Here is a 14,548-nt window from a genome sequence, read left to right as displayed (position 1 = left end):
AAACATAGCCGGAAGAATTCTGGAAACGACACCAAGGCACATCCTCCCAATATCCTAAACTCTTCTTAAAGAACTGGCTTGTCAAATAGCAATTATGTGAAGGCATCAAAGCAAAGAGGAAACAACAGTCTAAGTCAAAGATCAAAAATATGCCAGATAAAATTCACATGAAAAATTAGGAATATTAAATTTATTTTCCAATTAAGTAGAAGTACAAAAATAGCTGGCAGATTGCCAGAAAATAGCCGCAATAGCTTCGTAGATCTGCAGTCTCAAAAAACAGCAAAAAAGACAAAAAAATTCGTCTTTTCATTGAAGGCTGATATGTTATATTTTGATTAAAAATCTGAATTAGTTTTTGCTGCCTCTATTAGCAGCTATAAATTAACCTTCATTTAGAGTGACACACACCCATTTGACCTTATTTCTGAATTAAAGTAAATACAAGTCTATTTCAAAGTGAGGAAGTCATTTTTAAGAGTGAGGTAAGTCAAGTGTGACCAAAAATTTAATCACGCAAAAAAACTCGCTCCACTAAGAGCGAAAAATGACGTCAAGCACGCACTTCAGTTGAAATTGCATGAATGAATGAACAAAAAGCAGATTCGAAGTGGTTGTGACGTCATATGGTCGTAACAAAAATCGCGAGGACGAAATAAAAAAACCAAGAGAAGGCCAATAATAGCCCCAGCTATCGCTGTGCGGCTATTAAACAAAGACTGTTGTTTCATGCAATGAAAACAAGTTATCCAACAACAAAATATTAGCCAGGCCTTAAAGAGCTTACAAATTTCTTTTTGAAGAAAAGAACAGATGAGGAAATTGAGTAAAATTTCTCAGTTTTTTGTCAAATTGCACAGAAGGGGACAACTTCGTAGCAAGAGAAACTTGCACACTTTATAGTGAAAAGAGCCTACATGCCTACATACATTAAATTCATATATGAAAATACATTAAATTCATTTAAACAATATAATGCGATACAAATTAATCAACAAAAAACAATATAATTGAGAGAAAGATCGTTTGAAATCAAACTAAGACCCCAACAATATTCGTAGAAAGTTATTATCAGTCAAACCCTTTTAAACGGCATTTCAAGCAAATCCTCAGTGCCGCACTGTCAAATAAAATTAATTGCAAACAAAACAAAAATCTAAAAACAGGCTAAAATCATTGATTTTAACAACTGATAAAAACGGAAATGATTAGAACTATAGGTCTCAGGAAATATACTGATGTATGCTATAATGCGGTGAATAAAGACATAGACAAACAGATTAAATAAACAAAGACTAGTTCTTGATTTTTGAAAGTTTAAAATCAGTTCGAAAAATGAAAAAAAAACAATTACATTTTCTTATTTAGCAAAAAAAACATTATATCTATCCTACTGAATAGATTAAAATGTAAAATTATAGCTCAAAGATTGAAAATAACAAAATTTATTGCAAAATTGACAAAAAATTCAATATTTCAATTTTGGAATTTTTTCACAATTTCAATTACGGAACGCCACAAAATCAATCATCAGTGAAGGAAGAATAGGATCCCTTACAGTGTATAGAAAGACAATTTCTAGTTAATTTAATCCAAAAAAGAAAATAAATTAGACAACAATTGCCAAGATCGTGAAAGAATGCCTACAATTCTATAAAAAACACCCCACGTTAAAAAGAGGCATTTCATGCATGAAAGTTTATATGTAGATTGACATATGCACTAATTTTTGGACAAAATCCGCTTTAAGATCCAAACATAACCGACTAAACGTCGGAAGAATTGCTCTGGAACGAATAGTGGGAGCTATAAAAAATTCCAGCCTGCTTCAGTCGGGGGAGCCTAAAAGAGACTAAGAAGCTCAACAGTGGGCTTCAAATTACTACATTAGAGGATAGCATATACCACTATTAAAATTTAAAGTGAAAAATGGCACAAGTTTCGGCGGATGTTTCATTTGACTTTGAGTATTAAATTGCCGCCAATTGAGTTCAACTGCTTGAAATTGTGATTGAGAGGGAATTTTAGATCACGCAAAACGCAAAACTCCAAGGGCGTAAAAGTCAATCAAACGCTAATGCAAAAATTTTGCATAAAAAAGATACACGTTTACAATAATTGCTTCTCCACGAGAGCAATAAAAAAGAAATTAATTTCAAAAAACCAAAAATAAATTTGAAAAATTGAGAAATAAGTGTTCATTTAAAAAATAAAACGGATCATTAGACTCTCAAAAACACTTATCAATTTCAGAGGTCGACATTAATACAGCTTCTATCAAAAATCATTTCTGCACAAAAAATTAAATTATTAGCGAAAACTGGGCCAATTGGACAAAAAAACGACTAATAATGATTATCTAAATGGGGCATTCTGTCAAAAAACTCTTTTCAAAGCCGAAAAGTCATGATCGAAGCGCATAATCAAAAAACTTCCCTCGCTCAGAAAAATTTAGTTCACACGGCAATTTTACTCTTTCGCCTTTAGGTCAAAACGCCGTCTGAACGAATAGTACTTCAAGTAAAAACATAGCCGGAAGAATTCCGGAAGCGACTCGAAGCGTCAAAACTTCTCAAAAAAAAACGTAATTGCAGCATAAGCCATTATCTTTTGTATTAAGCCATGAACACAAAAAGCAGCAAAATTTTATATTATTGAAAACGTTTGGTAATGTTAAAAAAACAGAAAAAGATGGTCAAAAAACTGATAGGCTGAAAAAGCTGACAGGGCTATCAATTGCCCTTAACTAACTTATGACTCTAATATCAAAACGATCGCGAAAGCAAACGGCAGATAATATTCTTAGAAACTAAGTTAATTTTTTTCCAAAAAGAAACCTCAAATTAAAGAATCCGAAAACCACTATAATTACACTTCTAATCACTGCAATTCATAAAAAAACAAATACTTCTTCCGTGTTGTACATATGCTAGACTACATGATTTCACACTAATTCAAAAACTGAATTGATCATAGAAAAGACATAAGCAGCAGAAGAATATTCGAAAGCAAAAAATTGTTTACATTAAAACCAAGGCCGGCAGAAAGTTGCAGTAAATAGTAAGAGTAAATTTTGGAATAGGCTGGCTAGCAAACTCTCAGTACTGTCTTATGTTGAATGAAATCAATTGCAATCCAAAAAAATGACAAAAATCTAAGAAAAATCTGAAATCATTCAATTTTTCAACAACTGGAGAAATTCATATACCGAAAACAAATGTAGATCCCAGGACAAAACTAGAAGGATAGTAACTAGAATGTTAAGAATATGGGCACAATGTAAGGAACAACGTAACAAAAACACGATCTTAATTTTTAAGAAATAAAGAAAAACGAATACATTTCATTGTTCAGCATTTGAGACATAGAAAAGACAACTAGTCATCCGATACAAAGATCTATCATCTTGAAGAGAACAAAAAATTGGAAAAAGCAGAATTCAAACATATGAAACATTTAAACATTTTGCAAAAAATGGTCAAACAACTTTTAGAACTTCATTTATGAAAAAGTTTTAACTGTCTTTCAAAAACTTAACGCCAAAAAATGATTTAATTTTTATTGAAACGAAATTAAAGTCCGTCATATTGCACAAAAAGACTATTTCTAGTAATTAAAACCAAAATATAAGCAAAAAAACTGACAAAAATCAGGGAAAAACTACCAAAATCGGATTAGCATATGTACAATTTTATAAACATACCCGGCAGATAGCCGGAAAATAGCCGCCCTTGATTCCAACAAGCATGATTGGGATTGAAAGAATAGAAGATTTTGAAACAAAGATTTTTTGTACAAAAACATTTTTAATTCCAATTTATTTTGATGGCATTTCGTAGTTGAACATACTTCTGTTTCTTAGAGAGAGGCTACAGGGGCTACTATCAATATCAAAAAGCATTAGAGAGGTAACTAATACTTATAGGAACGACGTTCAAATAGCGGGCATCTAAAATTTGGCTTTATGGGTTTATCCCGTTTCTATTTCTGACTTCAATTTTTTATACTGACTCTGTTCATTTTGAATTGCTTTGCTGAGCAACTGATGTTCAAAATCACTTTTAGCAGAATGAGAGAAGAGAGAAACTAGCCTAGAGAAGTCAAAAAGATTTCACGCAAAATGTTGAAAAAGCGGCAAACTGAGGTAAAGCAAAACATTTTTTTCGACGAAGTAAAAAAATAGGAGCGCTATAATAGCCGGCTGAGAAGATGAGGGCGGCTATTAAAAACAAAAATTACAACGAGGTAGAAAGAGGCGTTGATCAAATAATTTATTTTTCACAAAAAGACGGTTTAAAAATCCAAAAATAATGAAATTTAAAGAAAAAAGACAAAAATCAACTATGAAATCAAGAATATGCCAGTTTTGAACTTGAAACGCATCTTCAGGCTCTGCAAAACACTGTGGATTCAATTTCCGAGGTCGACATTTCAATATAGCATCAAATCAAAAATATTGCACTACAAGCAAAATAATTGGGCCACTTAGACGAAAAAACGGCTAATAACGGTTATCTTTGTTCCATTCAGACAAAAACTACTTTTCAAAGTCAAAAAGTCATTCACTAAACGCAGCGCATGATCAAAAACTTTTCTCGCTCAGAAGAAATTATTTCACACGGCAATTATTCTCAACTTCGCTTTTAGGTCAAAACAGCGTGTGAACAAATAGTACTTCCGGTAAAAAAAACCTAAAGAAAACCAAAACTCCTCTTCGAGTCGTAAAAACCTTAAGAAAACCAATACCCCTCTTTGAGTCGTAAAAACCAAGAGAAGGCCAATAAGTGCCCCAGCTATCGCTGTGCGGCTATTTAACACTTTATTTTCCAGAAAAAAGCATTTGATTGAAATATTTAAGAAAACATAGCCCGCATATTGCCGGAATAGCTGCGAAAGAATAGACCTGCGTGCCATATAATAGAGATAGAAAAAGATACAGATCTAAATTGAAAAAAAAATCGACGCCGCTCAAAAAACTAGGTAAAAAACATTCAGCGATAAATTAATAAAGCTTGTTAAAATTCATCCCGCAGAAGCCTCTTATTAGGGACCCTTTACTGCACAAATGAGTTCCTTTGACCTTAAACAAATTCAAACTAAACTTAAGTTTTAAAGTGAGGTAAGTCACGTATGATCTAATCACGCAAATAACCTAAAAACTTTTGCTAAAGCGAGTGGGAAATGACGTCACGCGCGCAAATGCCGTTAGTGAGAGGAAGAAGTCAGCTTTGCTGTGTGAACAAATGTAAAACGAAAAAAGAGCGTCAGACGACGAAACAAAAAAACATATCAGGACAAGTCCTGACGTACAATTCAAAAAATTTTCATTGACTAAACAGAAAACTAGACCTAGAATGGACTATGAATTAATTGAGAAAATAATTTTTTAAAAAATTAGATAAAAAAAAGAAAAAAACAGAAAATCAATATCAAAATGCAGCATGTGAACACAAAAAACCACTACCGAGAAACCGAATTTTTGTTCAAACACCGTTTTCTCACTCTACTTTAAAATTAGAGCGAAAAAAATTCACGCCGCAAAACCACTCGTTTTTGCGCTCCATTTCCTGTTTCGGCGTGACCAAAATCACTACTCCAATTTGACTTCAAAAATCATGAAAATGTGTGAACAGATCTTAAAAAAAGACAGCGCCCCAATACAATTCAAATTCTTTGAATTGTAAAAAAAACCAAGAGCACCGCAATATAGCTTCGCTCAGCTTACAGCTTTGCAGCTATAATAATGAAAGCGTGCAAACAGTTAGCAAAATAAAGATGCTACTTAAAAATGGCTTCAACTTACTTTGATGGGCTCCTCCTCGCCATCTTGATTGAACTGGTAGACTTTCAACTCAAAGCTCAGCTTCATCATGTGGTCTATAAACAGATCTCCTTTATGCGATGATTCAGATACCTGACCAACAGCATTGTTCTCCATGTACAACGTAGCAGATAGAATATTAGCTAAACTTGACCGTTTCGCATCAACGTCCATCGGATCCAGAGGACTAGGAGGCATGTTTGTTGTTGGGATGCCAGTTCCCAACAGAGCCAACTCATCCACCGAATCTTCAACTTCTGCATGCTCTATCTCTTCATACTGACGATCGAACTGTAGGTCATTGGGTCTAGCGGGTGCAGCATTTTTGTTAGTTTTATTTCTGTCCGATTCTTTCTTGAAGGTGAGAGAACTATCTACATTCGAATAGCTGTTGCTTAGCTCTCCGTCACTGAACAGCCAGTTACTAACAGCTAAACTTGACTCCAATCTCAACTCATCTTGATCTGTGTCAGCGACCTTTTCGGTTACCAGTTGAAAATTCTGTTCGACAGTTTCCGTGTCTGGGGGCGAAGACGCAATATCCGCAAACATACTTGATATAAAAGCACTAGCATTGCTTTCTTCAAATTTAACTTGGCCATCGGCAGGTTCTTTGGAGTGCAACGAAACCTCACTATTCAAATTTTGAGCACCATTTTTGGATGTGTCAGGTCCGACTACAGTTGAACCTGATCTGTTTGATGATGACGGAATAGTATTGTGATGCTGGGTACTACTGCTATCACTTATATGACTGCTTCCACTTGATTCCAGAGCTCCAAGGTCAACTTGTATGACCCGGACACCATCAATCTCTTCACCTTTGAAAAACGTATCATTTCTCCGCTCTCTGCCAGGAGTTTCTTCGTAGTCCAAAACATTGTCAGATCCGTTCGCGGATTCCGCTAATGATAAAGCATCGGCATTATTTGCGTCCTCGATGGCCAGGTTAGTTCTATTTTGTGTAAGAGAATGGAAAGGAGGTTCAACTGAAATCAGCGGAGCAACCAATGTTGTTCTAGATCTCTCATCGGTACTCGCAACTTTATTCAGGTCTGGAGCTTTGTCAACATTAGCGTTCTCGTTGAAGTCAACAACGTTAGCTAGAGTTTGATCTTTGTCCGCCGATAAAGTAGAATTCATTTGTCGAAGATAAGCGACGGCAGTTACTTTGGGTTGCAAACTTGGTGAAGCAGTGCGAGATGCCTCCTGCAACTTGTCCGCCATCAAAGTCAACACATCACAGCTTCCAACAACATCTTCGCTAAAGAGACCACTCGGTCCAGAAGCAGTCTCTGTAACTGCAGGTTCAGAAGTAGACGCTACATCTGTTTGGTTGCTATTAAATTCACCTTTGACAAAATCTGTTGTGGCAAATTGGTCTGTGACTTCGGAAGTTAACCCAGTTCTGTCTTTCCGGTTTTTCCTTTTGGCTTTGATCCCTCTTCTAGCAGCTGCTATGCTTCCTCTCTTGGAAGCATTTCTCTCCTCTTCCAAGGAGTTCAGGCTACTGAAATACACAGTTAAGCAATTTACAAAATTAATTTGCATGGTTGCCCTTCCCAGACCTAACCCGAAGTCAACTTCAGTACTGGGTAAGTCTAATTGCAAGTCTAAGTATCAGTACTCGTTCAGAACTATCAGTATATCTTTTGTCCTTTGGACAGTTTTGTGCTTGGCAATTCTAATTCCAAGACATGCAAGATTTGTATTAACACTTCCCCGTACTGAAAACCATAACATACTTGTATTTAGACTTGCTTAGTACTGATTAGTACTTGGAGATGGGTACGGGCCATCATATTAACTGTTCGTTGAGATTTAGCTTTTTGTATACTGTACTGATTACTTGCTATCATCTACGTATAGCTAAATAAATCATCTATGTATAACTAAATAAATAAGTGCTTCCATTTTTGCCGGCAAATAAGAAAGTTCTTTTCAATTCCATATGAGAGAGAGAGAGAGAGAGAGATTTATTTAGCTTTTTCGTATAAATACAATAAAGCAAGGATGATCAACGGGGAGGGGACATCAAGTTCGTCTTTTCAGATCATCCTCTCATGATGGTAGCACAAGACAACAATATACTTTCCAGAACACAAAACAGTAATACACATGACAGAACAAAAGACAAAAATTACGGAAGATCGATTATTTGGATCGGTTGCCATAAACATATTCAACAAGTTCAGAATTATTACAGATATAAGAATATTTCAGTTTGTGACAAATATCAGAAAGGTTGTTCCTAGTGACATTTTCTACATTATCAGGTAACACTCCAATTAATCTAAGCTTATTATATAGAACAGAACCTCTAAATTGAACTGAGTTTCTCAACTTTACTTTTTCTAAACGGAATATTGAGCAAATTAAATGTACTATTTCGTGTATTAACACCTTCATTTTGTTTTCGAAAACAAAATTTTATTGTTGGGGTATTCGGGTTGTTTTCATTTTCTAAAAATATAGTACATAGGATAAGACAGTATAATTCTTGTCTAACATCGACATCAGTGGGTAATCTTAAATGAGACACCAGCATTAAAACAACTTGGTATTTCTCTAATTTAAAATAATGGATGTTTTTGGAAATTGCTTTATCAGATATCGTCAATTGACAGCGATCACAGCGATTTACATTGACACTTTTCACAACTACATGCATGCCCAATTTTAATCACAGTCCCCGATCGATATCACAAAAATGACTAACAAAAAACAAACAACTCCCTCACCGCCATCAAATGAACAACCGCCGTCTAATTTGTCACCTCTCGTTTCGATGATTAACCTAACTATTGACAGGCATATCTAGGAGACAATGACAAAAATGGTTATTTAATTATTTGTTAAATTACCCAAAAATCCCAATACAAATTCAGAATAGAAATTGATCACTGGCTGATTAAACACATCATAGTCGTCACATGATGACATTGGTTAACTTCCAAACGCCATAGATGATTCGAAACTTCAACACTATATGACAATTATGTTAAAAGTTGATGAAGACAAACTTTTTTCTTGCTTTAAACCCTACATTCGTCATTCCTTTTAGCCAAGAGGTTTTTTTAGAATCAACTTTAAGCGGACAATAATACACAATGTAAACGTTGTAAAAGCACAATACTAGTCTATTTCTTAGCGAACCAAAACAATTTTTGCAAATTACGAATTTAGTCCGATGTACATAATTTTGCTTAGAAAATTGAACTTTGTTGGCGAAAAGCTGACGAATCATAATATCCCCCCCCCCCCCCCAAAAAAAAACCAAGCATGCAAAGACCTTTATTAATTGTAGCCGGTATCTTTTTTTTCTTCATGTCAACACTTTCTTTTTAGTTTGTGATCTTGACACCGACAAGGCCCACAGGTGAACATAGTTCAAGATGCAAAAAGTATGCGTTCAAAAACTAGAGATACCTGCAACCTATCCACTAACTCAAACTATCCGCTAACTCGTCCTTGAAAGCGTCTTAATTGTTTTCAAAGATAACATTAAATTTTCAGAAAAATAACTATGGAAATTTCCACGCAAAGCAATATGAAAATATATAGATCATTCACTTAAAGTATAAGTAAATTTCATCTCATCTTAAGCCCTGGAATGTCTCACCAGGGTTAATTTGGGCAGGGTTTAATATGGAAATCTTAATGTGTTGAGTTAACTACCTGAGTTAATGTTCAGTTAACTACCTGAGAATTTTACATAAATGGCCGGCATAAGGCCGGCTAATAGAAGATCTCACTCTATATACACCTGCAGTGAAAAAAACATGATGGAAAAACTGCGAGTATTTGAGATAAATTTAAAAATAAGATAATTTTCCGACTACTTTTACCGATGTTCGAGAATATGTCTCATTCATTAAATGATTTTAACGACCTTATGGTAAATAAGATTTAAGATCAATGTTTAAGTAGCGAGCAGCCAAAATTAGGCTGTATGGGTGCATCCTCTTTATATTCTTATTTTTGTTTTCGAGACCGACTCTTGATTCTAGATTGCTTTTCTGAGCAAAGGCAGTTTCAAAGCACATTGAGCAGAACGAGCGAAAAATAAAACTAGCTTAGAGTAGTCAAAAAGCTTTCACGCAAAATTTTGAATAAGCTGTGAACTGAGATAAAGCGCAACAAATCGTTGTTCGATGAAGTGAAATAAAAACAGCAGGACATGTCCTGAATTACAATCCAAAGCATTGAATTAACTATTGACCTGAGATTTAGACACTTTAGCAGTCGGAAAAAAACACTTTAGCAGGTCTAATGGCTGAAAAGGGGACAATATACTTGCAAATGAAGGCAATATACTCAAATTCACTTTAAAAATACGCAAACAAATGGCATCTGTCAATAAAAAAGCTGAAAATTGAATCATATTTGACTACAATAACATCCACAACAAGGCCAATCAGAACAGTAAACTTGAGAGAATGAGTGACAAGACCACAAAAAAAAACAACAAAAAATACAAGACCAAAAGATCAACTTTCAAAATCTTGAAAGCGACTACTATGAACTCAGGTGACAAATTTCATTCACTTTCTCTATCAACCAATAAAAGCTGTCATAAATGAGACTAAATAAACACAACAAAAAATAAATCAAATTTCACAGAAACAAAAGAACTGGCTATTATTTTTTGAATATTAACAGTAAAAAAGTCACGGAAAGCATTAGTTTAGAACTGAAAGAATTTATCATCAATACCAACCTTCATTACCTTTCATTATTGAGAAGAAAAACGTTTTAAAACGAACATCGTATAGTTCACCAAACGAAATACCTATGGCATGAGACAATTAACGCGGTTGACTTAAGCATATTTAGCAACTGATGAGTACTGTCATTAATTAAACTAACAACAAGACAACAACGTAATAATAAAAACTCGCAAAACTCAAAAATATCAAGTATGACTTGAAAACAATTAGTGTCAAACTTCACGAAATCAATAGCCTCAAACATAAAACTAATCAATCACTTTATTGTCTATTACTAACTGAAGAGAACTGGCCTTAATGCGATTAAATGATAAGACAAAAAGTTCAAAAACACGAGAAAGTAAAAAATCGATTAAAAGTTTTGAGAGTAAATAAGTCAGTCATAAAAACCACAAGCTATGGACGTACACTATTAATTAGTTTACTTTATGTCTGATTAGCAGCCAATAAGACCAGTCATTAAAGATACTAATGAAGAGGACAGTAATATTTGAAAAAACTGGCAAAATTCAAATATTCACTAATAATTTAATGACAAATAGTGTCAAAGTCATAAAAAATTACAGCTGCTCATTAATGAATTCAAGCAATTGCAACTACGCGCAATTAGAACATATATGTATCCTTTTAATATCACTCAAGCGAAGAAACATGAATCGCTGAAGACAGAACTCGAATTGACGCACGTGAAAAAAAATTCCCTCTTAAAATTTGTTCAAAAACAAATTTCTCAAACCACTTAAAAGGCAGTTTAAAAAAATCACGCCTAAGAGCTGCTCGATCTTCGGTCTCTTCACTACTTCAGAGCAACCAAAATTAAACCTCTAATTAGACATCATGAACGTGAAAAAGGTGAAAAAAATGAACGGATCTTGAAAGACAGCAAACCAATACAATCCAATTACTTTAGATTGTGAAAAAAGGAGCGCTACAATAGCCGGATGAGAAGATGAGTGCGGCTAGTAAACAGCAAACTAGAACTACAAAGACTTATGCATGGATTGGGATGACAAATTAGAAAAAAAATCTGATAAAAACGAAAAAGCAGTAAACATCAACATGAAGATCAATGGCCTGAACTTAAAAACTTTTCAAACAACAATTTCTCAATCTACTTTAAAGGTAGTTTGACATACAATCACGCATCAGACCCACTCATTTTTTCGCTCCTTCAACTACTTCAGCGCGACTAAAATCCCCAATCTAATTTAACTTCTCATTGAGGTGAAAAGGCCGAAGAGTGTGAACAGATCTTAAAAGAAGACAGCACAACACAATCACAAAATTTTTCATTGTAAAAGATAGGAACACTGTAATAGCCGCCCGACAACATAAAGCCGGCCACTAAACAAAAACCTAGAACTAAAATAATTTATGCACAAATTGGGAAAACCAATTAGAAAATCTTATAATTTAAAAAGCAGTGAACATCAAAGAACAATGCCGCAAGTAAACTAAACCAACTAAAAAGCAACAGATTTTCGCTCAAAAACCATTTTCTCAAACTATTTCAATATTAGAGTGGAAAAAATATGCGCATCAGAACCGCTTATTTTTCGCTCAACTTCTTTAGGCGTGAAAACATGAAAATGTGAACAGATTTGAAAACAGAAGAAGACTCCTGAATCGACTCGAAGTAAAAATTAACTTACACCATAGCCAACAACTAACAGATGAAACCGTTAGTTTTCATAATACCAATCAATTTTAATAAATAAACTGAGGAAACAAATTATCAGGAAAAAATCGTCGTGAAAGTTTTCATTAACTCCGACGCCATAATCATTGCCTACAAAGAACTGACAGGTGAAATTTTTCAATTTGTTGAATTGAAACAAGTATGAGCACGCACACAACAGCCAAAAACACTGGTAAAACGTAAAAAGTACAAACTCCAGAAATAACTATTTATTTTTTTTAATAAAAATTGCCATCAAAACTTTAACTGAAATCATTTAGTAACAATAATTCTACAAATAATCCGAATTAAGCAACTGAACAGAAAATTTTCTGAATGCCAAAAAAGCGAATTAGGCAAAAAATTTCAAAAATCAAGCACCAAAAATGTTAAACTTGAGACTACTTTCTTCAAATAAAACAAAGTTAAATTGATAACGCAATTAAAAGGCCGAGATAACTAACAAACAACTAATTTCAACCAAAAAATTATCGCAGACAAAAAATATGAAAAAGAGTACAAAAATCCACTAAAAAGCGTCTAGAAGGCGAAATAAAAAATAGCACAAAAAATCTAATATAAAAGTGAGATTGTCAAAAGTACTCGATTTACTTTGTTAGAAAAACAGGGTTTGGAAAAACGAATTTACACCAAACAGTTTTAAAAACTCAAACAGCTTCGAAAACGCCGCAGGTGATCGAAAAATTCGCTTGCTTCGCGAAAATGTTTTTACACCTACTATTTTCGCTCGCTCGCTCTCTCTCAAAAAAGCGATTTCATCAGAAAGTAACTCTCTTCTCTTTAATTCGTTCATCCGTTTGACTTTTAATCTTGTTTTATACATACTCCAAAAAATATCAATCAAAAAAGACGCTCTACCAGTTCTCTTCAAACTGAGAGTCGTCAAAAAAACAGCGCACCAATAGAATCCAAAATCTTTGACAAAAATAAAAAAAATGGGCCGCTATAATAGGCGGCTGAGAAGATGAGGGCGGCTAATAAGAAAAACTAAAGTTTCCAAGGATTCCGAATTAATTTTTTTCTTCAGAATTAAAATGAAGAGGAGGAAGGGGAGGAGGATGATGATTTCAACACTTTTCTGATCTCAGAAGTGCATTTCTTGCAGTTAGAAGGCCTGCAAGAACATCATTATTTTAAGCATCTTTTTAAAAGCTTGTTGCTTGACTTATTTTTCAGATAAGTAGGTTGTTCCAGTATTGACCTCTTGTGCATGAACGCTCGCTCGCTTCTGGTAAATAGTTTGGACAACTTGGATACGAAATAGATCACGCCGCAAAGGGTTCGGCGAAGTAATGTTCTGCTGAAATAGCTTCTTCTAATACTTGGCAGCATTTCCATACTTGAATCGAAGCATCACACAGCCCACTTTATAATGTATTCGTTGCTTTATTGGCAGCAAAAGCAGATCTTTCATTAAATTAGTTGCTGTTTTCCAAAAAAAAATCGTGCTGCAGCATTTTGCATTTTCTGAAAACTTATCAGTTTTGAATCAGGTAGACCAAGATGTAGTGGATTATAATGAACCAGTCGAGATGAAATGTAACATCTTAAAAACAAACTACACTGTTCTTGATCAAGGAATTGATTACAGGCATAATGTTTTCGAAGATAAAAAAGAAGGATTTTCTAACCGCGCTGATTTGATCTTCGAATTCAAGGTTTGAGTCAAGCCAAAAGCCAAGCACTTTTATAGAGTGTTTTCTAACTAGTTGGTCTCCGAAGGGAGCGGAAACCATCAGAGCAAAAAGTAGTTGTTGCCTTCAAACCGATTATCTCAATTTGAGCTTGTTGAGTTTCAATTTCAGTGAATCATAACATTCTTCAGTATGATTTAAAATTACTTCACATTTTGGTGCCAAATGTTCATGATTTATCTGGAAGAAAAATTGCGAATCATCTGCATAGAAGTGATAGAGGCAACTATGTGCGTCCAATTTCTCAAAAAGAGGGTTTAAAAAGAAATTGAAAAGCAAAGGTCCAAAAATGCTTCCTTGGTGTATTCCAGTTTCTTGATCGACACCGTTAAATCAAACATTAAATATAGCCCGCCGAGTTCCGAAATAGCGGCGAAAGAATAGATTTACGTGCCCTATAAGTGAGGGAAACAGATACGGATATAAATTGAAAAAGTTATCGAAGCAGCTCAAAAAAAAGCTATGAAAAAAACATTCTGCGATAAATTAATACAGCTTGTCAAAATTCATTGCGCAAAGCCTTTTCATCGGGGACCTTTATTACACATATGAGTTCCTTTGAACTTAAAATAGTTCAAATTAAACTTCAGTTTTAAATTGCAAG

At 34.3% G+C, this 14,548-nt stretch overlaps 2 protein-coding genes across 5 annotated transcripts in view; both read right to left on the bottom strand.

Moving 5' to 3' along the window:
• Nucleotides 1-14,548, bottom strand: part of LOC142343231 (uncharacterized) — a 58,948-nt gene that overhangs the window by 22,213 nt on the left and 22,187 nt on the right. For both annotated transcript variants that reach the window (XM_075395004.1, XM_075395005.1), the window contains exon 7: nt 5,804-7,331. In XM_075395004.1, coding sequence (XP_075251119.1) covers nt 5,804-7,331 — 1,528 coding nt within the window. The remainder of the gene's footprint in view (nt 1-5,803; nt 7,332-14,548) is intronic.
• The window catches only part of LOC142343235 (uncharacterized), a 595,961-nt gene that overhangs the window by 559,227 nt on the left and 22,186 nt on the right, over nt 1-14,548 (bottom strand). The gene's annotated exons all lie outside the window — the stretch shown is intronic.

The sequence above is a fragment of the Convolutriloba macropyga genome, chromosome 7 (assembly GCF_964194025.1).
Source record: "Convolutriloba macropyga chromosome 7, txConMacr16.3, whole genome shotgun sequence".
NCBI lineage: Eukaryota > Metazoa > Xenacoelomorpha > Acoela > Convolutidae > Convolutriloba > Convolutriloba macropyga.
The sequence above is the reverse complement of the archived record's forward strand: the minus strand, read 5'-3'. Positions and strand labels throughout refer to the sequence as shown.